The sequence below is a fragment of the Lacerta agilis genome, chromosome 1 (assembly GCF_009819535.1).
Source record: "Lacerta agilis isolate rLacAgi1 chromosome 1, rLacAgi1.pri, whole genome shotgun sequence".
Classification (NCBI taxonomy): domain Eukaryota; kingdom Metazoa; phylum Chordata; class Lepidosauria; order Squamata; family Lacertidae; genus Lacerta; species Lacerta agilis.
This window is the reverse complement of record NC_046312.1, coordinates 14220617-14244728: the sequence shown is the minus strand read 5'-3', so window position 1 is coordinate 14244728 and position 24112 is coordinate 14220617. Positions and strand designations below refer to the sequence as shown.

Sequence of the window (24112 nt, the reverse complement as noted above, 5' to 3'; positions counted from 1 at the left end):
CCTTGGGCTAGTCACACTTCTCTGAAGTCTCTCAGCCCCACTCACCTCACAGAGTGTTTGTTGTGGGGGAGGAAGGGAAAGGAGAATGTTAGCCGCTTTGAGACTCCTTCGGGTAGTGATAAAGCGGGGTATCAAATCCAAACTCCTCTTCTTCTTCTTCATCCATGTTTACTCAGAAGTATTCAGTGGGGCTTACACCCAACTAAGTGTGGATAGCATTGCATCCTGAATTTGAAATATCAGCAAACACCTTGCAATAAAAAAGGGTTAAGCAGCTTTGCATCTTACCCACACTCCCAAGATATCATGACAGAATGGCATATTTTAAACACACACGTGTTTATTCTCCTGGCAGACCGTAGCACTGTGAATTTATCAGCTTTTAATGGAGATGCGATCCTAGATTTTCCCCCTTCTGATACTCAGTCCATTACACAACACTCTGCTCTTTTCACACTAGACAACCATCCATCATATGGTAGCTTCTTTAAATTTCTCCAATGGGAGCTCAAACTGCATGGGAAGTCAGTTTATTTGCCAGACGCGTTTCTATCTTATCCTTCTTCTGAAGAGCCCCAGCCTGACATTCACAGGATTATCTCATTTTTCCTAAGGAACAATTTTGTGATCTAGGCGAGGGTGAGAGATAAAGGCTATTTCTCTACATTTATCTATACCCTACTCTTCCTCCAAGGAATTCTGGACATCACACAACTGTACTGGACCTAAATTTAAATGCAATTTCAAACTGAGACATATATACCCAACAGGTTAGTTCCATTACTTGTTCTTCTTCCTCGTGGTTTTCGTCTGTTAGTTTACCTGGGAGGCAAACGTGGAGGTTTTCTGTACAGTGTTCCTAATTACTATATGAAAACTGAATGCTTTAGGGTGCTGCCATATGCTGCTTAGGAGAGTCTTTTCAAGCAATTAAAATAACAGTTTTTTCAGAAGCCGCTTTTTTCTCCGCCAGGGAAAAACCAATAAACTAATACAGAGCCATGGAGAATATGAAGTAAAGGGGCCTGCCCTTGTAGTTCCTCCTGGGTAAAGACATGGCTGGCTGCACCTCTTGAAACCCCCACAACCATCAGTTCTACGCCAGGAAAATCCAGATTTACTCAGACCTATAAGTGGCTGGCAAGCGGGATTTTTGTGCTAAGTTTGCACCATGTTTTTAATAATAATAATAAAATTTTATTTGTACCCCGCCCTCCCCGGCCAAAGCCGGGCTCAGAGCAGCTAACATCATAAAAAGAGGTGATTTTGCATGACTATAAGCAGTGCTTTTTTCCAAGGGGAAAAAAACCATGGCATGCTGTCTCTCTAGCTGTTTTTTTTTGGGGGGGGTCACCCCTGGTTCTGGTGCAAGTCAAATAAATGCACCTCCACTGCCTCCGAGCCACACTAAGAGCCAGTGTGGTGTAGTGGTTAAGGGTGGTAGACTTGTAATCTGGGGAACCAGGTTCGCGTCTCCACTCCTCCACATGCAGCTGCTGGGTGACCTTGGGCTAGTCACATTTCTCTGAAGTCTCTCAGCCCCACTCACCTCACAGAGTGTTTGTTGTTGGGGAGGAAGGGGAAGGATAATGTTGGCTGCTTTGAGACTCCTTCGGGTAGTGATAAAGCAGGATATCAAATCCAAACTCCTCCTCCTCCTCCTCCTCCTCCTCCTCCTTCTTCAGATTCAGGAAGATAGCTAGAGCAGCTTGAAAGGGTCCTTGCACCAATCTCTGTGTGTGCAATGATAGAGGCCTGGCTGCAAAACTTAAAGCCGGCCGCCGCTACATGAGAGATGTATTGAAGAAAAGGAAATATGAAGTGACACCACCTTGCCGCTTGACCAATCAGGGCTAAGAGCAGTTAGGAGCTAGGTGGACTCACAGATCTATATATAAAAAAGTGTAGACTCGCATACGCTGACCTGCTTCCATTTTGACTTGAAATGTTTGTTTTGGGCTTCTCAGAAGTACTTAAAAGCAAGACGCAGGCGGGAGGAGCATTGGCCCGCAATGGCACCCACTTGAGAGGCACCAGAACTGCATTCTGGTGTGCTCCGGCTGGAGGGGGGGGGGAAGCACTGACTCTAAGCCATGGATGGGGAATCTTTTTTCAGGCAGAGAGCCATGTGTAACTTCTGGGGAGCCACGTTCAAGTGATGGATGGGGCCAGAAGCAAAATGGAGTAATGAATATACAGTGGTGCCTTGGTTCTCAAGCTTAATCTGTTCCAGGAGTCCGTTCGACTCCTGAAACGCTTCAAAAACCAAGGTGCAGCTTCCGATTGGCTGCAGGAGCTTCCTGCACTCAATCGGAAGCTGCGTCAGACGTTTGGCTTCCGAAAAACGTTCGGAAACCAGCCGTTCGAGTACCAAGGTGCCACTGTACATAGTACAGCAGGCTAGTTTCTTCAACACACCCCTCTGTATCTTTTGTGCAGGCAAGAAAGAGGCATTTGGTCCCTAGCAACAAAGATGCTAGGTTGGCCTCAACTAGGGCCAGGGCCTTCTCAGTAGTGGCCCCGACTTGGTGGAACAGTCTGTCACAAGAGACCAGGGCCCTGCGGGATTTGGCATCTTTCCGCAGGGCCTGCAAGACGGAGCTGTTCCACCTGGCCTTTGGGTTGGTTTCTGTTTGATATTTATGCTTCATTCTTTTATTGGTGGGTTATTTGAAAACGAAGGCTGATCGCCGAAGAATTGATGCTTTTGAATTATGGTGCTGGAGGAGACTCTTGAGAGTCCCATGGACTGCAAGAAGATCAAACCTATCCATTCTCAAAGAAATCAGCCCTGAATGCTCACTAGAAGGACAGATCCTGAAGTTGAGGCTCCAGTACTTTGGCCACCTCATGAGAAGAGAAGACTCCCTAGAAAAGACCCTGATGTTGGGAAAGATGGAGGGCACAAGGAGAAGGGGACGACAGAGGATGAGATGATTGGGCAGTGTTCTCGAAGCTACTAACATGAGTTTGGCCAAACTGCGAGAGGCAGTGAAGGATAGGCGTGCCTGGCGTGCTCTGGTCCATGGGGTCACGAAGAGTCGGACACGACTGAACGACTGAACAACAACAAATTTGAAAACGAGACTGCAGTTTTAATATTAAATTTTTAAATTTGTATTTTAATCTGTTATTTTAAATTGATTGTGTTTATGTTTTTGCTGTGATTTTAATCAGTGTTAGCCGCCCTGAGCCCGGTTTTTGGCTGGGAAGGGCGGGGTATAAATAAAAATTTATTATGAGATAAAATAAATAAAAATAAATAAAAAATTATTATGGCTTGAGAGCAGTACATGTGAAAAGGATCTAGGAGTCTTGGTAGACCACAAACTTGACATGAGTCAACAGTGTGATGCAGCAGCTAAAAAAGCCAATGCAATTCTGGGCTGCATCAATAGGAGTATAGCGTCTAGATCAAGGGAGGTAATAGTACCACTATATTCTGCTCTGGTCAGACCTCACCTGGAATACTGTGTCCAGTTCTGGGCACCACAGTTCAAGAAGGATACTGACAAGCTGGAACGTGTCCAGAGGAGGGCAACCAAAATGGTCAAAGGCCTGGAAACGATGCCTTATGAGGAACGGCTTAGGGAGCTGGGTATGTTTAGCCTGGAGAAGAGAAGGTTAAGGGGTGATATGATAGCCATGTTCAAATATATAAAAGGATGTCATATAGAGGAGGGTGAAAGGTTGTTTTCTGCTGCTCCAGAGAAGCGGACACGGGGCAATGGATTCAAACTACAAGAAAGAAGATTCCACCTAAACATTCGGAAGAACTTCCTGACAGTGAGAGCTGTTGGACAGTGGAATTTGCTGCCAAGGAGTGTGGTGGAGTCTCCTTCTTTGGAGGTCTTTAAGCGGAGGCTTGACAGCCATCTGTCAGGAATGCTTTGATGGTGTTTCCTGCTTGGCAGGGGGTTGGACTGGATGGCCCTTGTGGTCTCTTCAAACTCTACAATTCTATTATTATTATTATTATTATTATTATTATTATTATTATTATTTATTGGAGTTCAAAGATACATTCCACCCAGGGGAAAACATTGAAGGAAGGTGCAAAGTCGGGCTTGTGAGAGCCAAAGCCTGGAGAAAAAGGTTGTGGTTAGGAGTCCCAATGGTCTTGGAAGGGCACATTTGCCCCCCGAGTCTGAGTTTCTGCACCCCTGGTTTAAGCAATCTAAGCATGAAGGTTCAGTCTGGGCAGAATTTAGTATTTGGGAGAGGGAGCAACAATGTGGTAGGAAGCCAGGCCTAATCTGAGAAGTAGTAGTGCGGAGATGTGAAGGGGAAAGAATAAGCCGATGCAAGTTGCTCCAGCTGTCTGTAAAACGGTGCCCCTGGCAGAGAGGAAGCCAAGTCCCATTAGCATTGATAGAGCAGCAAATTAAATGGATCAGAGTCCCTGTAGAACAGACGCAGCCGCATCGACTCTTTCCATGAAAATGGCACATTATAGCTTTCTCGCGCTTTGCATTGGGTGGGGGTGGAGACATAGGAAAGTGCCCGATACAGAGTCCATCTAGCTTATGGTTATCAGACGTCCCCATTTTCTGGGGACAGTCCCCGGATTTACAAATCTGTCCCCGGACAAAATCCATCCCTGGAATGTCCCCGGATTTCATTTAATGTCCCCAGATTTATATTTTAAGTGTTGTAGATTTATTAGTAGGGAATGAATGTTGCGTGATTGGTTCAACGGCACAAGACACTTCATATGGGGACTTCCGGCGAGGCACGTTGGCAGGCGCCATGGCAGCGGGCAGCTCCTGAAGCCAGCCAGAGCCAACTGCGCTACCAGGCTGGCTCCGGGCTGCTGAGACTGCCGCCGCCGCCGCCACTGCCAAGGGGGGAACTGGGGACACCTGGCGCGTCAACTAGGGAAACCGCTGATTCCCCTCCCCACAACCCAAATCGAGACGGGAGTGAGAGCGCCCGGCTACCTGGCCGACTGCCCAGTGGCGCTCCAGGGCCAGGAAAACCCTGGAGCCGACGCAGGGAGAAGGAGGAGAGGAGAGAAGGAAGAGAGAGAGAGAAAGAGGAAGGAGAAAAAAGAGGGGAGCCCCAGCTGCCGCTGAGGAGGAGAGGTAGAAGAGCACCGGGAGGGCAAGGACATGTGGCCAAGCCCAGGCCCGACCCAAGCCTACTCCATGGCGGCTAGCACTCCAAGAGGGCAGGCCTGGGCCCAGAGGAAGGCCGTGCGACAGAGGAGACCACAGAAGAGAAGATATTATTTATTTATTTATTTTTAATAATAAAAAATCTGGTATCCTTAATGTAGCTCAGAATTGTCTGCCCTGATTGTCTGCCCTGATTGGCGGTGGCTCTCCAGGTTTCAGGCAGGGGTCTCTCCCTCCCGGCCTCAGCTGGAGATGCCAGGGGTTGAACCAGGGATCTTTTGCCTTCCAGGTGTCCATGCACATTAATTCATCTCACATGAAGCTGCCTGAAGCTTGGGCCATCCCTTCCTTCTTTTCCACCCTGTGCCCATCTGTCTTGGGCACAGGACTTTGCCAATATCTCCCACCTGATCTATTTACCTGGAGATGCAGTGGAAGTGCACCTGGGACCTTCAAAGCATGTTCATCACATATGAGCTACGGAGTCCTCCGCTTCTGCATAGCTTCTAAGACGGTGGCCTTGTAGATAATTTGTTTGGATGGTCTTGCAGAAATATAATATAAAATATAAGAAGGGCCACCCCTACAAATGTGGGGCACATGTGTGGACTGAAGAATATGCTTTCCATAGTTCCAGTTACAGGTAGGTAGCCGTGTTGGTCTGCCATAGTCAAAACTTTTATTTTATTTTGTTTTGAAGAATATGCATGCATGGATCTCAGGTGCACACAGCCATTAGGTGGGGAGCTCTGGAGAGATCAAAAGGGTATCTAGTCAACCACCTGGCATGATGTAGGGTGATTCATCCAGCTCACAGCTACAGCTCATAATGTGTCACCTGCAAGAGATCAGGTAGACTATAGAGGAGAATTGCAGAAGAACTGCAGCAAGTGAGATATGCTACCTGCTACAGGGCCGAGGGTACTCCAAGCCCCAGGAAGTCGACCTTGGGTTTTAAAAATAAGATTGGCGTATATAGCAGAGTTAAATGCTTGAGAGGTGTAGCTGCCAGTCCCACCAGCCCCTGTTCTGCCACATTCACACATCAAACACACAGAAGTCCCATTGGTAACGAAGAAAAGGTTCTTGCAGTTTCTTCAACTTTACGAGGATGGATTTGGATTCTAAGCCTACAAGGTGGGTGTTGGTTAATCATGGCTGCATCGTGAGAAAGAGAGAAGGGTGGGGAGGTGGAATTTGGCCAGAATGTGTATTTTCCCTGACTATCTGTTCGTCTCAACTCTGCCCTCTGCTGGGCTTAAGCTTGCAACTTACGTACATTTAACTTGTGCACATTCAGTTTTACGCGTTTGGGGGAAATATAATTAAAATATAATTAAAAATGGGGCTGAAAGGGGCACCCATCTGTGGGGGGGGGGAGGCTTTGGCAATTCCACCTGCCACTGAACCCAATGTGTCTTGACTATACACAATTTGGGCTTTAGGTGTGATCCCTGGAACATAACCCCTATGTAAGTTGCGCGCTTACTGTATCCAATGGTCTAGAAGTGCCAATTAGGATTGTAGGATTGCTCTGGGATTCACAGGGTCTTCTAAAAACATGCACCAACCTGTAGCAACCAACTCAACTGCTAGAGCTATGAATGGCCAGCAGTAGGTGGGTGGTTCATAGCAATTGCTAAACCAATGGTTATGTTTGCTTGCCTTCTTTTATATATATATAAAAAACTGCAGGAGCCATCATTTCCTTGGAATATTCTGCTGGTTTTGAGATCGAGGTGTATCAGAACAGAATACTCCACACATTTCTCAGTTTGGTATGTTGTTCCTGTTCCTAGAGCTGCACATGGTTTAAGTGGGGCTGGAGGCCTCAGTCCACCTGGGAGTAATCAGTATTGCCACTACAAAACAACAACTTGAGAATGGGAAGAGATAGTTTAGAGGCCAGAGTCACATGCAGCTGGCTGATATGGGTCCAGCTAACTGCCCCAGCTGACCCACAATCGTTGGTTCTGACTGACTTTGTATATTACCCTTCAACAGTACCCTCAGGACACAGAAATGACAAAACATACAACAGAAGTCACACTGTCGCCCTGTAACAGCTTCAAAATATAGCTAAAGATAAGCAATTAGCAAACATCGAGAATCCATCTCAGATATAATTATAGGGGATAATATTTCCCAGGCCACACCCTCGCCCCTCAGGCCACACCTCTTTCCCAGGCCACACCCTCACTAGCCACACCCTCTTTCCCCAGGCCACACCCTTCACCAGCCTTGCCTTGCATCCTTTTTTTGTTTTTGCCTGGCTGGAATGTGTCCGTGAGGTCTTGCTTGTCTGGATGGTGGATAGAGAGGGCTGTGTGAATCCATGCAGAAACTACTAGGCTACCTTAGAAAGATTAAAATTTACATTGGTTTCTCTGCCCACTTTTCCCCCTGGCTCTTCCCACCTCTGGCACGTGGCCCCCAGAATGTTGTCCATGATGGAATGCGGCCCTTCAGCTTCCCTGCTCCTGCTGCAGAAGGCTTGAATTACAATGGGGGGGGGCTCAAATTAGCAGCGCAACAGGAAACACAGGGGGACTCAAAATGGAGCATGTTCGGCTTCCGAAAAAGGATTAAAAAACCCGAACACCTACTTCTGGTTTTGCAGTGTTCAGGTTCCAAGTTGTTCGTGAACTAAACTGTTCAAAAACTGAGGTCCCACATGTACAGAGATTCTACTGGGCACACCACAGCAGACATGGTGACAGTGTTCCGTGTGTTGTTTGTGTTTTGCAAAGCCCAAGAACGCAGGAATTCAGGCCGCCGTGTCAAAGGTGCGTGAGTGGCAGACTTTCCTGGGAACGATACCGCGTAGCTCAGCCTCGTTCATCCAGATTGTACTGGTCGACAACAGGACCGGATCTGAGACTGGGACTCAAGCCGAACAACTGGCCCAGGACATCGTGAAGGATATAGCAGAGAACGGTAAGTCTTGCCAGCCCATTGCTGCTCCAGATCCTGGTTCCGTTGGTCTCGTGTGAAGCCTCCAACACTACGGTAAAGCATTTTGCCCTGGGCAGCAATCTGTGCCTTGACAGGGATGTATGAATTTGTGGCTTTCAGTTTCTCTGAAGTTCAGTTCTCCACATTTCTGCATGACTCGTAAGAATAATTTATAATAATAATTTTGTTATTTATACCCTGCCAACCTGGCTGGGTTTCCTCAGCCACTCTGGGCAGCTTACAGTACATATAAAAACATTTGTTGTTGTTGTTCAGTCATTCAGTCGTGTCCGACTCTTCGTGACCCCATGGACCAGAGCATGCCAGGCATGCCTATCCTTCACTGCCTCTCGCAGTTTGGCCAAACTCATGTTAGTAGCTTCGAGAACACTGTCCAGCCATCTCATCCTCTGTCGTCCCCTTCTCCTTGTGCCCTCCATCTTTTCCAACATCAGGGTCTTTTCTAGGGAGTCTTCTCTTCTCATGAGGTGGCCAAAGTAATTGTAAAACATTAACAACTTCCTGATACAGGACTGTCTTCAGGTGTCTTCTAGAAGTTGTGTAGTTCTTTATCTCCTTGGCATCTGCTGGGAGGGCATTCCACAGGGAGTGCGTCACTGCCGAGAAGGCCCTCTGCCTCGTTCCCTGTAACCTCACTTTTCGCAGTGAGGGAACCACCAGAAGACCCTCAGAGGAGGACCTCAGTGTCCAGGCTGAGTGATGGGGGTGGAAACGCTCCTTCAAGTATACTGGGCCGAGGTGTGAAATGAGCAAAACAGCAGAGACCCTTTACAAGTATTACAAGCCAGGAGAGATAACTCACTGCAGGAAAATTGTTCCATGCTATTATCATGTTTCTGTCCCTTCATGCCTCTCCATTAAAACACAGGCCGCACTTCACAAAAGAACCCTTGTTTGTTTCCTCGTGAAAACCCGCCAGGTGTGAATTTCTCCTTTGGAATATCATTTTGGTTGCATAAACATTTTTGCAAGCAGTTTTCCCTAAAATAATGCATTGAGTGTAAGCAAGTTTTCCCTAAAATAATGCATTGATTTTTAACTAATCTATATGTGGGGTGCTTGGTTCCCCCACTCCAAAAAAAAACAAAAAAACCCTGTCCCCTAATATACACATTTTGATACACATTATTTAATTGGGGAACTTCATCACAACATTCAGAGATTTGTGAATCTTGAAGTGTGGCTGTGTTTCGGTTCACATATATTGTTACAGGAAGTGCAAGTTAGGTAAAATGCTAACCAAATTGGATTTATCCCCCGTAGCTGTGGAGAGGCCATAGCAGGAGGTCTCAGGATCAATCCCTGGCATCTCCAGGTTAAAGCATCAGGCAACAGGTGATGGGAAAGTCCTTTTGCCAAAGATCTAGATGAGTGGCTGCCTTGTAGCAGGACAGATCTAGCCCAGTGCTCTTTGCTTGAACAATACTAGGTGTGATGAACAAAATATTCTAGTCTGGGGCAGTCTTTTGCCCATCTCCTTGAAGGCCAGACATTGAGAGACCACCACAACAGCTGTGTGTGCATAGGAGCATTTCCTGGCTCTGGGTTTGCTCATGCAAAGCTGAGCATGCCAGCATGCCAGAGGCAGTACATGAAACGTTACTCGAGGCACTGCTTCAAATGGGCTGTGCAGTCTTTAGCATCCTTCCATTGCGTGGATTTGTCAGGCATTGCTTCTCAGTTTTGCCCTGCCTCCCTGTCACAGCTGGGATTTGGAACTTAGAAACACAGGGATCTGCCTTAGACCATTGGCCCATGCAGCCCCATATTGTCAACTCTGACTGGCAGCAGCTCTCCGAGATATTCTGGGGGTGCCAAAGATTGAAGCTGAGATGCTTCCCAAATTGGGCAACTTCATTCTCATAGGGCAAAGAATGTGAAAGGAAGCTGGTCGAAGCTGAAGTGGCTGGCAAGCAGAATGGCAGCATTTGTCTGGAGTTCTTTGGCTGCCAATGTCAACAACTCTCAGGGTAACCTGCAAGGTTGGACCATGATACCATTTTCATAATGTTGATTTGGCGTCAATAATGGCTTGCCTGTATGGTCGCTTATGTGGATTAAGTGGGGATTGACCAAAGGATGCTTGTTCCACATGAGACAAGTTCCCCATGCAGTCCAGTACTGTCTACTCTGACTTGCAGCAGCACTCCAGGGTCTCCTACTAAGTTTTCTCCATATGGCCTTGCTGCATGGTCCTGTGCACATTTTCCTGGGGGTCAGTCTTGGCCTGCTGCACCAGGATTCTTCTTAAGTGGGACTTACTCCTGTGTAAACATGCATAGAATTGTGCTGGGGGCGACTGAGTGAAAAACCACCGTTCTTTCCAATTCTGGGACCACAATTCTGGTGTGGAGAGTTGTTAGGAGACCCCTATTCCTCTCACAGAGCTTCAATTCCCAGAGGTGTTTAACAATCCCTCTTCCCAGGGAACTGTGGGAATTGTAGCTCCAGGAGGCAAATGAAGGCCTCTTCCTTTGTTCTTAGAACGTGAGACTCTTAATCTCAGGGCCGTGGGTTCGAGCCCTATGTTGGGCAAAAAGATCCCTGCATTGCACAGGGTTGGACTAAATGATCCTTGAGGTCTTTTCCAACTCTACAATTCTATGGTTCTTAGCAACTCTCGGCACCCTTAACAAACTACAGTGGTACCTCGGGTTACAAATGCTTCAGGTTACAGACTGCTAACCCAGAAATGGTACCTCAGGTTAAGAACTTTACCTCAGGATGAGAACAGAAATCGTGCGGCGGCAGCAAGAGGCCCCATTAGCTAAAGTGGTACCTCAGGTTAAGAACAGTTTCAGGTTAAGAACGGACCTCCAGAACGAATTAAGTTCTTAACCCGAGGTACCACTGTATAGCTCTGTCAGTAGAGTATGAGATTCTTAATCTCAGGGTTGTGGGTTCAAGTCTCACTTTGGGTAGAAGATACCTGCATAGCAGCAGTTTGGACTAGATGACCCTGGTGGTCTCTTCCAGCTCTATAATTCTATTCTGCCATGCCCATGACTGACAAACAAGGTGCGCTTTCCCATAGAAAGTAATGCAAAATGGATTAATCCATTCCAGACTTTGAAAAACAACCCCTAAAACAGCAATTTAACATGAATTTTACTATCTTACAAGAGCATTGATGCATAAAATGAAAGCAATAAACGATGTACTGTACTATAAAAAACAGTATTGTAGAAGATAAAAATTAAAATTAATTCTTACCATTGTATGGATTGGGGGGGGGGCTTTTATCCATTTCACAGTCACACAATTAATCAATTAATCAGTAGCTGAACTGGGATCCACACAGTCACAAAAACAAATTAACCGAAAAAGCCACAAAACAAAACAAAAAACGCAAAATGAATAGCAAAAGCAAAACCCTCAAATATAAGATCCAAATATCACCTCAGAACACTGCAATCGGAAACGGAAGGTTTGAATTACAACGGGAGGACACAAATGAACAGCGCAACAGGAAACACAGGGGAACTCAAAATGGAGCACATTTGGCTTTCGGAAAAAAAAAGTTCGAAAACCAGAACACCGGTTTTGCAGCATTTGGGTTCCAAGTTGTTCATGAACTAAGCTGTTTGAAAACCGAGGTACCACTGTACAGTGGAAACGTGCCCTTGGAAATAACACTGCAGTGGCAGCACCAATTCTGTCTGGTATAAGCAAATCAGCTATAGAAGAATGATGGGGGCAACAGAAAATGTCTAGCAGGAAATGGATCATTTGCTCCATGCAAACTAATTGGACACCTCATCCGGGCAGTAACATTTTGTTTGGCTTTTGCAGGAGTGCCATTTGGCATTGCGGTGAGGAGCCTGCAGTCAGCCACTGGCAGTAACAAGAGTACTCAAGAGACTGGTGCTACAATTGCTGGGACAGTCGTCGTTCTGTTCCTTGTCTTGCTGCTCTTGGGGGCTGTCCTGCTACTCTACAGAAAAGGGACTTTAAGGTAACAGGACTGAACTACATATTCAGTATGTGGTATGGTATTTCGGGAACCGTATGTACCATGGGAGAGCACATATAAATGCTCCCCTGCATTTTTGTTTGTTTGTTTTAAAAATCCTTGCATGCAGAAAACAACCATGTCAGGGATAAGGCAAGGTTGGAATTTTGCCCCCTGGCATGCTAGGTTTTGATAGGTTCTTGGACCCACCCAGACACACAATGCAAAGTAGTGTCCAGCATTCTCCAGCAATCATCAGATCTGTTGTTCTCCCATTTTGGTACAAAAGTTCATCATTCAGTATGAGAACAAAAATTCCCATGGAGCTGGCCTTGTGTCAGGGAGCAAGCCAGCAATAAATCGCAAGGAGTAAGTGAAGTTAACTCACTATTAAAAGAAACAAGGTCCGCTCAGGAGTGTCAGTCCTAATGAGCACAGCAACTCTTCTTCGTAGGTCTTGCCCCTATGAGGCAGTTGTGGAGGCTGATGATCCCTACCTTCCCTCAGCTGCCAAAGTCTCTTCTTCCCCTGAGTCCTTCCCAAGTCATCTGAGACTATGCCAGCGCGCCTGTCTCTGCTTCTCCCTCTTCATACTTTTTCTGGTCCTGGAGACCAGGGGAGAGGGGAGCCTTCTAAATTAAAAATTCCAAAACGGTATAACATTCCTCATAGGGAAGTTACTCAAACCCTAGAGTGGCTGGGGCAACCCAGTCAAATGGGCGGGGTACAAATAATAAATGTTGTTGTTGTTGTTGTTGTTGCTCTTTTGCAAACCTCTTCCAGTTCTACAATATCCTCGTTGAGTTGACCAGAACTGTACACAGTATTCCAAGTGTGATCACACATGGATCTCTATAGTGGTATTCTGGCATTGGCAGTTTTGCATGTGTGTGTGTGTGTGTGTGTGCGTGCGTGCGTGCGTGTCTCCTGCAGTTTGGTCAAACTCATGTTTGTAGCTTCGAGAACACTGTCCAACCATCTCGTCCTCTGTCGTCCCCTTCTCCTTGTGCCCTCCATCTTTCCCAACATCTTTTCCAGGGAGTCTTCTCTTCTCATGAGGTGGCCAAAATATTGGAGCCTCAACTTCAGGATCTGCCCTTCCAGTGAGCACTCAGGGCTGATTTCTTTAAGGATGGATATGTTTGATCTTTTTGCAGTCCATGGGACTCTCAAGAGTCTCCTCCAGCACCATAATTCAAAAGCATCCATTCTTCTGCGATCAGCCTTCTTTATGGTCCAGCTCTCACTTCCATACATCACTACTGGGAAAACCATAGCTTTAACTATACAGACCTTTGTCGGCAAGGTGATGTCTCTGCTTTCTAAGATCCTGTTTAGGTTTGTCATTGCTTTCCTCCCAAGAAGCAGGCATCTTTTAATTTTGTGACTGCTGTCACCATCTGCAGTGATCATGGAGCCCAAGAGATGGACCTCAGTGTCCGGGCTGAATGATGTGGGTGGAGACACTCCTTCAGGTATACTGGACCGAGGCCGTCTACATGGGCAGTGGCTCTCCAGGATCTCATACAGGGATCTCCCCCAGCCCCTTCCCTGGAGATGCCTCAGATTGAACCTGGGACCTCCTGCATGCAGAGTAGATGCGCCAACCATTGACAGACCCCAGATCTTTCAATGTCTATGCTATAGGCAGGAGGCGGGTGGATGGAGAGAGCTTGCCAGGCAGCCCTGTGCTCCGTCCTAGATTGACATGCTTGCTCATCGCTGTTCTGCAGTCTCAGCAGGCTATATAAACACATGCTGCAGATATCCAGTGGGCATAGCGGCTGGTCACAGTACGTGTGTGCCCCTGGCAAGCTTCCAGCTGAAGTCCCAAATGCTCCTTCTATGCGCTCTCAGGGGTAATCTCCGTTCTCGGTGTGTTCCACCAGCTGGCAAACCAATGTGCCATGCTCTGTGCGCTTGATCTGTTCCTGTTCATTAGTGCTAGCCGTTCCACCCACCCCCACTCCCCCACCAGGCAGCAAAGCTCCTGGGCTTTGCTTGTTTTCCTTGCTAGTGTCAAGCTGATTAGCATTTCCCAGCAATAAAACAGGAGCTTCGTTTAATTTCTAAATAAAACTCCAAACTTCCGTTGCTGAGAATACAGCATGCATTTCCCCATGGTGTGGATTTGAAAACTGGGCTTTCTGTTGATACAAAATGTCATTTCTCTCCCTCTCCCTCCCTCCCTCCCTCCCCCCCTTTTTTTAAAGGCAGGAGGTGTTTGGAAGAAATCTTTTTGTAAATAGAGGATCAGAGCAACCAGGGAAGGAACCTTCCTGTTCTGTGCCTTGTTTGCATTATTGGTTGTCCTGGGAAAATGTTCTTTGAAGTCACTACAACCTGTTGGTTTGTGACTATAAACAGGTGGTGAGTAAGAGGGTGAATTGAGTTTGAAATGGTCAACAACTTGAGACAAGACAAGGGTCTCTTGACTCATTTCTCCTTATACCAGGTTAAGCAATCATGTAAGTTATGGGACCATCGTCATCAATGGTGTTTCAAGCATACACACTATATATACACCCAGCGATTTTTTTTTCGGGGGGGGGTGCGCAAAGGTACGCATACCCCTAAACATTTTGTGAATCTAACGGGAGAAGAATCTATTTTTTTTTAATAGTTTCTTCTCTAGCACTGTGAATCACCAGTTCCGTTGCTACCCCCAATGGCAGCCTCATTTCATCTTACGGTGTTTCCTGAGTCTCAGACGGAGGCGAGCGTTTAATGTGTGAAGCAGTGTGGAATGTGGATGTGTGGTGTTTTACTGATGGAAGTTTGGCCTCACTGAAGGGCAGTATTTCAATATGAGTAGGAAAATAACTATTTTTCATCATCACAGCCAGCAAAGAAGTGTAAAGTTAATGATGACTCTGTAAAAACAAAAGATGGGGTAACGGTGTTGTGCATGTTCTTTGTACTTTTGTCCATTTAATGTATTTGTTTTTCCCAATTTGAACTATAAAATGGCGATTTTCTTGAGTCAAAATGAGAGTGCCCCTAAACATTTTTTTTAACAGAAAAAGCACTGTATACACCACAAGCTGAAACTGGTTTGGGAACCATAGTTCTAATCGGAATTATGGCATCAATTTCAATTCCAACATGTGTTGTTTGTACGCAGGGCTATTTCTGTTCCCCTGCAGTTTAGCTTCAGGTGGGGGGGGGGAATGCATCATCTCCCTATGCATGGAGGGAGGATTTTACATAATTATGTTTATATTCCACACTGTTCATCTCAATGCAAAGGCCGTTCATTTAAATGTAACGCAAAGGAATTGGAGGCATGGGAAGTCTTATTACGTATCATTTGTGAACTGAAAACGGCAGTGAATGCCAATTGCATTTGGAGGGTTGGTTTCCATTTCAGACACGGTGAACACTAGCCATTTCCACCCCTGTTTCCATTGGAATTCTCTAACGCACCTAGTTCTTAGAACTATTTTAGCAGCCTCGGGAAGAGGGGAGCATATTCTGTTGACAAGGCAACTGGGCTCGTGCACCTACCCTTTACAAGGTGTGTCTCAATGCATATTCCACAGGAAATAACACCAGCTCAGAGGAACACACTGAAGTCAATCTTCACCTCTGCTGCATGTTAGCAGAGCCAGTGTGGTTAGGAAGGCAAACCAGGGTCCAAATCCCCTTTCGACCATGAAGCTCATTGGGTGACCTTGGGCCAGTCACTGCCTCTCAGCCTTAAACCTAAACGGCTTCTGGTGCAAAGGAACACCGTGACGGAAACCAGAGCACACGGAAATCCAGTCGCAGACAACTCTGGGGTTGCGGCGCTCATCTCGCTCTGTAGGCCGAGGAAGCCGGTGTTTGTCCGCAGACAGTTTCCGGGTCATGTGGCCAACATGACTAAGCCACTTCTAGTGAACCAGAGCAGCGCACGCAAATGCTGTTTACCTTCCCGCTGCAGTGGTACCTATTCATCTACTTGCACTGGTATGCTTTAGAACTGCAAGGTTGGCAGGAGCTGGAACAGAGCAACAGAGCAACTCACTCCATTGCAGGGATTTGAACCGCCGGCCTCCTGGTGATCAAGAAGCCTCTCTTCTGTCCACCCTCCTTTGGCCAGCGTTCAGTGATAGTGCATAGCTTAAATCTTTGACCATTCCCTGAGTTCAGGGCCTCCAAATGAAACCTCTTATGAGATCAACACAAATCATAGAATTTCATGGCAGTCATTTCTCCTTCTACAGATCTCTCCCGTCAGTTCATTTTACCTCCTTGTGGAGCCGAAAAAGGGACCTGGATCTTTCAGGAGAAACAGCCGACAAGGGGTTTGATAATCCCATTTTCGACACACCGTGTGACCCAGTGGTAATAATTCCACCTTTATGTAAATTATCATTTTGCAAAAGTAGCTCCTTCTGCATCATCTTAGCACAGAGAGAAGGCTGCTGCGCAAGTCAGTGGATCCCAAAAATGAACAGCTATGAAGTTGCACGAATGCCCGATTGAAACTTATGTTTGTAGGGTAAAGGTAAAGGTAAAGTGACCCTGACCATTTGGTCCAGTCGCAGACGACTCTGGGGTTGTGGCGCTCGTCTCGCTTTACTGGCCGAGGGAGCTGGCATACAGCTTCCGGGTCATGTGGCAGCATGACTAAGCCACTTCTGGCGAACCGGAGCAGCGCACGGAAACACCGTTTACCTTCCCATCGGAGCGGTACCTATTTATCTACTTGCACTTTGATTTGCTTTCGAACTGCTAGGTGGGCAGGAGCTGGGACCGAACAATGGGAGCTCACCCTGTTGCGGGGATTCGAACCGCCAACCTACTGATTGGCAAGCCCTAGGCTCAGTGGTTTAACCCACAGCGCCACCCGCTCATAGGGTAAGGTAAAGGTAAAGGGACCCCTGACCATCAGGTCCAGTCGTGTCCGACTCTGGGGTTGCGGTGCTCATCTCGCTCTATAGGCCGAGGGAGCCGGCGTTTGTCCACAGACAGCTTCCGGGTCATGTGGCCAGCATGACAAAGCCGCTTCTGGCGAACCAGAGCAGCGCACGGAAACGCCGTTTACCTTCCCGCTGGAGCGGTCCCTATTTATCTACTTGCACTTTAATGTGCTTTTGAACTGCTAGGTGGGCAGGAGCTGGGACCGAGCAACGGGAGCTCACCCCGTGGCAGGGATTCGAACTGCCGACCTTCTGATCAGCAAGCCCTAGACTCTGTGGTTTAACCCACAGCGCCACCTGGGCTCGTAGGGTAGCTTGCAGCAAAGCCAGGGGATTCTTTTAAATGGCAGTGGGGCAGGGGGTGGTTAGATAGTAACCCCACTCAGGGCATGGGTCAGCCTCCTTGTATGGTGCAATGCACATTTCATGGCACTGTAGAAATAAATGATGAAAGTGTTAAGGCAGGAGAAGAAAGGAGGATTTATATTCCAAGTGCTCAACAAAGATCCTTCTGTGCACCTGGAGGCTTCCTCCCAACCACCCCCTTTCTCCTGATTCAGAGACTCCAGAATCCTATAGACCAGGGGTAGGCAACCTAAGGCCCGTGGGCCAGATATGGCCCAATTGCCTTCCCAATCCAGCCCACGGATGGTCTGGGAATCAGCGTGTTTTTACATGAGTAGGATGTGTCCTTTTATTTAAAATGCATCTCTGGGTTATTTGTGGGGCCTGCCTGGTGTTTTTACATGAGTAGACTGTGTGCTTTTATTTAAAATGTGTCTCTGGGTTATTTGTGGGACTTAGGAATTCGTTCATTCCCGCCCCCCCCCCAAAAAAATATAGTCCGGCCTACCACATGGTCTGAGGGATGGTGGACTGGCCCACAGCTGAAAAAGGTTGCTGACCCCTGCTATAGGCCCATTTCAGTCACTGGGCAAGATGCTAAGATATTTTCTGGTATTTTAGCTAACAGATTGGCAATTACCTAGTATAATCCGTGCAGGTCAAGCAGGTTTCATTAAGCATAGGCATATAGCAGTTCCTGCATGTAAGATGGCAAACGCAGTAAAAACACCAGGCAGGCCCCACAAATAACCCAGAGATGCATTTTAAATAAAAGGACACATTCTACTCATGTAAAAACACGGATCGCTTCATTAGATGCTCATAAAACTTTTGATAAAAGGCATGGGAATTATTTGTACCTACTCCTCTCTCAAGAGAACTTCGATGATGGTTTTATATTAGCATCACAACCTTTATATACTAATAGCAAAGCAGTGTTGTTGTTGTTCAGTCGTTCAGTCGTGTCCGACTCTTCGTGACCCCATGGACCAGAGCACGCCAGGCACGCCTATCCTTCACTGCCTCTCGCAGTTTGGCCAAACTCATGTTAGTAGCTTCGAGAACACTGTCCACCCATCTCATCCTCTGTCGTCCCCTTCTCCTTGTGCCCTCCATCTTTCCCAACATCAGGGTCTTTTCCAGGGAGTCTTCTCTTCTCATGAGGTGGCCAAAGTACTGGAGCCTCAACTTCAGGATCTGTCCTTCTAGTGAGCACTCAGGGCTGATTTCTTTGAGAATGGATAGGTTTGATCTTCTTGCAGTCCATGGGACTCTCAAGAGTCTCCTCCAGCACCATAATTCAAAAGCATCAATTCTTCGGCGATCAGCCTTCCTGATGGTCCAGCTCTCACTTCCGTACATTACTACTGGGAAAACCATAGCTTTAACTATACGGACCTTTGTCGGCAAGGTGATGTCTTTGCTTTTTAAGATGCTGTCTAGGTTTGTCATTGCTTTTCTCCCAAGAAGCAGGTGTCTTCTAATTTCGTGACTGCTGTCACCATCTGCAGTGATCGTGGAACCCAAAAAAGTGAAATCTCTCACTGCCTCCATTTCTTCCCCTTCTATTTGCCAGGAGGTGATGGGACCAGTGGCCATGATCTTAGTTTTTTTGATGTTGAGCTTCAGACCATATTTTGCGCTCTCCTCTTTCACCCTCATTAAAAGGTTCTTTAATTCCTCCTCACTTTCTGCCATCAAGGTAGTGTCATCAGCATATCTGAGGTTGTTGATATTTTTTCCGGCAATCTTAATTCCGGTTTGGGATTCATCCAGTCCAGCCTTTCGCATAATGAATTCTGCATATAAATTAAATAAGCAGGGAGACAATATACAGCCTTGTCGTACTCCTTTCCCAATTTTGAACCAATCAGTTGTTCCATATCCAGTTCTAACTGTAGCTTCTTGTCCCACATAGAGATTTCTCAGGAGGCAAATGAGGTGATCCGGCACTCCCATTTCTTTAAGAACTTGCCATAGTTTGCTGTGGTCGACACAGTCAAATGCTTTTGCATAATCAATGAAGCAGAAGTAGATGTTTTTCTGGAACTCTCTGGCTTTCTCCATAATCCAGCGCATGTTTGCAATTTGGTCTCTGGTTCCTCTGCCCCTTCGAAATCCAGCTTGCACTTCTGGGAGTTCTCGGTCCACATACTGCTTAAGCCTGCCTTGTAGAATTTTAAGCATAACCTTGCTAGCGTGTGAAATGAGTGCAATTGTGCGGTAGTTGGAGCATTCTTTGGCACTGCCCTTCTTTGGGATTGGGATGTAGACTGATCTTCTCCAATCCTCTGGCCACTGCTGAGTTTTCCAAACTTGCTGGCATATTGAGTGTAGCACCTTAACAGCATCATCTTTTAAAATTTTAAATAGTTCAGCTGGAATATCATCACTTCCACTGGCCTTGTTGTTAGCCAGGCTTTCTAAGGCCCATTTGACTTCACTCTCCAGGATGTCTGGCTCAAGGTCAGCAACCACCTTACCTGGGGTGTATGAGACCTCCATATCTTTCTGGTATAATTCCTCTGTGTATTCTTGCCACCTCTTCTTGATGTCTTCTGCTTCTGTTAGGTCCTTTCCACTTTTGTCCTTAATTGTGGTAATCTTTGTACGAAATCTTCCTTTCATATCTCCAATTTTCTTGACCAAATCTCTGGTTTTCCCCATTCTGTTATTTTCCTCTATTTCTTTGCATTGCTCGTTTAGAAAGGCCCTCTTGTCTCTCCTTGCTATTCTTTGGAAATCTGCATTCAATTTCCTGTATCTTTCACGATCTCCCTCGTGTTTTGCTTGCCTTCTCTCCCCCGCTGTTTGTAAGGCCTCATTGGACAGCCACTTTGCTTTCTTGCATTTCTTTTTCATTGGGATGGTTTTCGTTGCTGTCTCCTGTATAATGTTACGAGCCTCCATCCACAGTTCTTCAGGCACTCTATCCACCAAATCTAAATCCTTAAACCTGTTCTTCACTTCAACTGTGTATTCATATGGAATTTGATTTAGATTGAATCTTACTGGCCCAGTGGTTTTTCCTACTTTCTTCAGTTTAAGCTGGAATTTTGCTATAAGAAGCTGGTGATCTGAGCCACAGTCAGCTCCAGGTCTTGTTTTTGCTGAGTGTATAGAGCTTCTCCATCTTTGGCTGCAGAGAATATAATCAATCTGATTTCGATGTTGCCCATCTGGTGATGTCCATGTGTAGAGTCGTCTCTTGTGTTGTTGGAAAAGAGTGTTTGTGATGACCAGCTTGTTCTCTTGACAGAACTCTATTAGCCTTTGCCCTGCTTCATTTTGAACTCCAAGGCCAAACTTGCCAGTTGTTCCTTTTATCTCTTGACTCCCTACTTTAGCATTCCAATCCCCTATAATGAGAAGAACATCCTTCTTTGGTGTCATTTCTATAAGGTGTTGTAAGTCTTCATAGAATTGATCAATTTCAGTTTCTTCAGCACTGGTAGTTGGTGCATAAACTTGGATTACTGTGATGTTAAAAGGTCTGCCTTGGATTCGTATCGAGATCATTCTATCATTTTTGAAATTGCATCCCAGTATAGCTTTCGCCACTCCTTTGTTGACTATGAGGGCCACTCCATTTCTTTTACGGGATTCCTGCCCACAGTAGTAGATATGATAGTCATCCGAACTGAATTCACCCATTCCTGTCCATTTTAGTTCACTGATGCCTAGGATGTCAATGTTTATTCTTGCCATCTCATTTTTGACCACATCCAGCTTTCCAAGGTTCATGGTTCTTACATTCCAGGTTCCTATGCAATACTTTTCTTTACAGCATTGGACTTTCCTTTCACTTCCAGGCATATCAGCAACTGAACGTCCTTTCGGCTTTGGCCCAGCCACTTCATCAGCTCTGGATCTACTTGTACTTGTCCTCCGCTCTTCCCCAGTAGCATGTTGGACGCCTTCCGACCTGAGGGGCTCATCTTCCAGCGTCATATCTTTTATATGCCTGTTGTCTTTGTCCATGGAGTTTTCATGGCAGGGATACTGGAGTGGCTTGCCAGTTCCTTCTCCAGGTGGATCACGTTTGGTCCAAACTCTCCACTATGACCTGTCCTTCTTGACCTGTCCATAGCTTCCCTGAGTAATTCAAGCCCCTTCGCCACGACAAGGCAGTGATCCATGAAGCAAAGCAGTAGTTAGGGTTAATGTACCCGACTCTTCCACTCTGTAGATGTACAGAGAGGTACAAAGCAAGGCTGCCCTCTGTCACTGCTACCTTTCACGTTTGCAATGGAGCCACTTGCAAACGCTGTTCAAAATACTAATAAAATCAGCGGCATTATATGTAATGGCCAATCCTATCCACTCAATTTGCTTGCTGATGATATAGCTCTGGTGGTCTCTGATCCAGAGGTGTCACTAATGGAGGCCATCAGGGAAATTAAGGCGTTTGGTAGATTTGACTGGATTGAGACATAATAAAACAAAATCAGAATGGTTGCGTCTGAATGTACCAGTTGATTTACAAGATGAATTAAGAGAGAAGACGGGCTTTAAGATCTGTCCATGATATATCAAATATCTTGGAATTCATCACCACATTTCTACATTCTTCATTCCAGCAGTCCAGGCTGGAATATTCCAAATCCCACCAAACTGTAGATTTAGGACTAAACCACATGTAATGTTGAGCACATGAGCAGCACATCCCCATTTGTTAAAAAGTAGCAACCAGGATCAGGAGGTATCTTTGATTTAACCATTTACATGCACCACAGTTGCTTTCTGGATTGAACCCTCCAAGCCAAGGAAGAGTGCAATTGTGAACAGCATGCTTAACACAGCATGCAGTTTGGTCCTTAGAATAAAGCAAAGATAGGGAAAAGGTTTTGTGCAGTATAAGCAACTTTGCATACACACACACACACACACACACACCAATCCCCAGATATCCAGCTTTTCTTAATGCAGAAGTGGGTTATCATGTGCACAGCAAACGAACAGCCTTGAGCATTGCTTTGTGAAACATAAGTGCTGCGTTGACAATATGGATTCATCTCAACCCATAAGATCGACTTTCTCTTCAAAGGATTTAAGCTCCAGAGTTATATTTTGCAGTAGCCGCATTAAACACTCTGGTTTCTCTCTCTTCTAGGCTTTAGCTGGTGCGTGCTCTGTGGAGGAGGCACCGAAGGAGATGGCAAGCAAAAATAGCGAGCTCTATTACATTAATCCTTTATATGATGAAACGGAACTTTGTGCTTAACATCAAAGCTGTCAGAGGAAGACAATCCTGCCATTCCTGTACTTTGCTTGCCGTTTCAACAGGCTCAACCACTGCGGAGACCAGCTCACCACTGCACAGATCCCACTCATTTCAATGGGGACAGTGCAGAAGAATTTCCTGGTGACCTGCCCCCAAAGTTATTTTGACGCTGCCTTGTCTTAAAAATACTGCCTAATTTTCAAATGGGAGAGCATATCAAATTACTGGATGGTCCTCATGAAAATCATAAAGGGTCTGCAAATCTTTTTCTGAACAGTAGTGGAATATGAATCGTCACTGGATTTTCAATAAAGAATGCCTATCGCACTAAAGCAATTAGAGCCTATTCCATATCTGTGACGAACCCCACCTCTCAATTACTAAAATTGTGTCCACAAGGGTACAGGGGTGAAACCAACCCCCCTCCACTTGGTTCGCCTCAAAACAAACCCCTCTTACTTCCAGGGCTTAATAGTAATGAGAGTCTTTTTCCAGCTTTCGTGGCCTGGTATCCTCACTACTCTGGGTTACTTAAATGAACAACCCCTTGCCCACAGTAAAGGGCCTCCCTCAGCTCGGATCCCCACTGTCTTGATTTGCCTCACCACTCTGGCAACTTCGTGGCACTCTAGGTTTTCACCATCTAACCCTTTTCTGTGTGATTCTAGGACACAAACTATCACCTCCCTTTCCTCAGGTAAGTTTTGCCCTTTCTTGAGTCCACACCTCTGTGAGATTTGATACCCTGCTGGACCAATAATGACAATTCCTCCTTGGCACCAAAAGGAACTGAACTTTATTTTCTTGAGAACATAGTTCTTTTAAAGATTCATGCATTCACAATCTTAGTTGCGGTAATACAGAAACACCTTTCGGTCTATAGTTTTATGTAAAACTAATCCTAACCTAAACCACCACTATCTTGTCCCCACACCCTTCTTCTTCCCTGTCTCCACACACACCCTCCCTCTTCTCAACTGTCAAAACGGCTGTTCCCTTCTTTTAAACCTGGGACCTTCCCACTCCCAAAGGATGAGCTGTCAGTTAAGTTGAAGGTGGATTAACTCCTTCTGAGCCGGGAGGTAATAACTCCTCCACCCTAGGGCCAATCCGTCACAGTATCATTTGTGCATTGCTATTCCCTCCCATCCTTAAGGGAGAGCAATGAGTGGGATGGCATCACCCCAGAAGCTCTCCACCTGCCTGGTGACTTCATCCTGCCCGCTTCCATGTGTTTCATCTATTTATGAATAGCCACCATTTCTCCTTTCACACGTGGCACTCAAACACCTTTCCACCTCAGCCACATTTGAAACCCCCCATTCACTCAGACATACACCAGGCACATTCATTCTTCATTCATTATCATCATCATCATCATCATCATCATCATCATCATCATTTTATGAGAGCCAGTGTGGTGTAGTGGTTAAGAGTGGTAGACTCGTAATCTGGGGAACCGGGTTCGTGTCTCCGCTCCTCCACATGCAGCTGCTGGGTGACCTTGGGCTAGTCACACTTCTTTGAAGTCTCTCAGCCCCACTCACCTCACAGAGTGTTTGTTGTGGGGGAGGAAGGGAAAGGAGAATGT

General features: G+C 46.2%; 1 protein-coding gene across 1 annotated transcript in view; it reads left to right on the top strand.

Moving 5' to 3' along the window:
• The window catches only part of AMN (amnion associated transmembrane protein), a 79173-nt gene extending 56316 nt beyond the window's left edge, over positions 1-22857 (top strand). Inside the window, 5 exon segments of the mRNA XM_033139257.1 lie at positions 6813-6895; positions 7868-8054; positions 11886-12048; positions 16254-16374; positions 22411-22857. Of these exon segments, the coding sequence (XP_032995148.1) occupies positions 6813-6895; positions 7868-8054; positions 11886-12048; positions 16254-16374; positions 22411-22521 (665 nt within the window). The 3' untranslated portion in view covers positions 22522-22857.
• The last annotated feature ends 1255 nt before the right edge of the window (positions 22858-24112 follow it).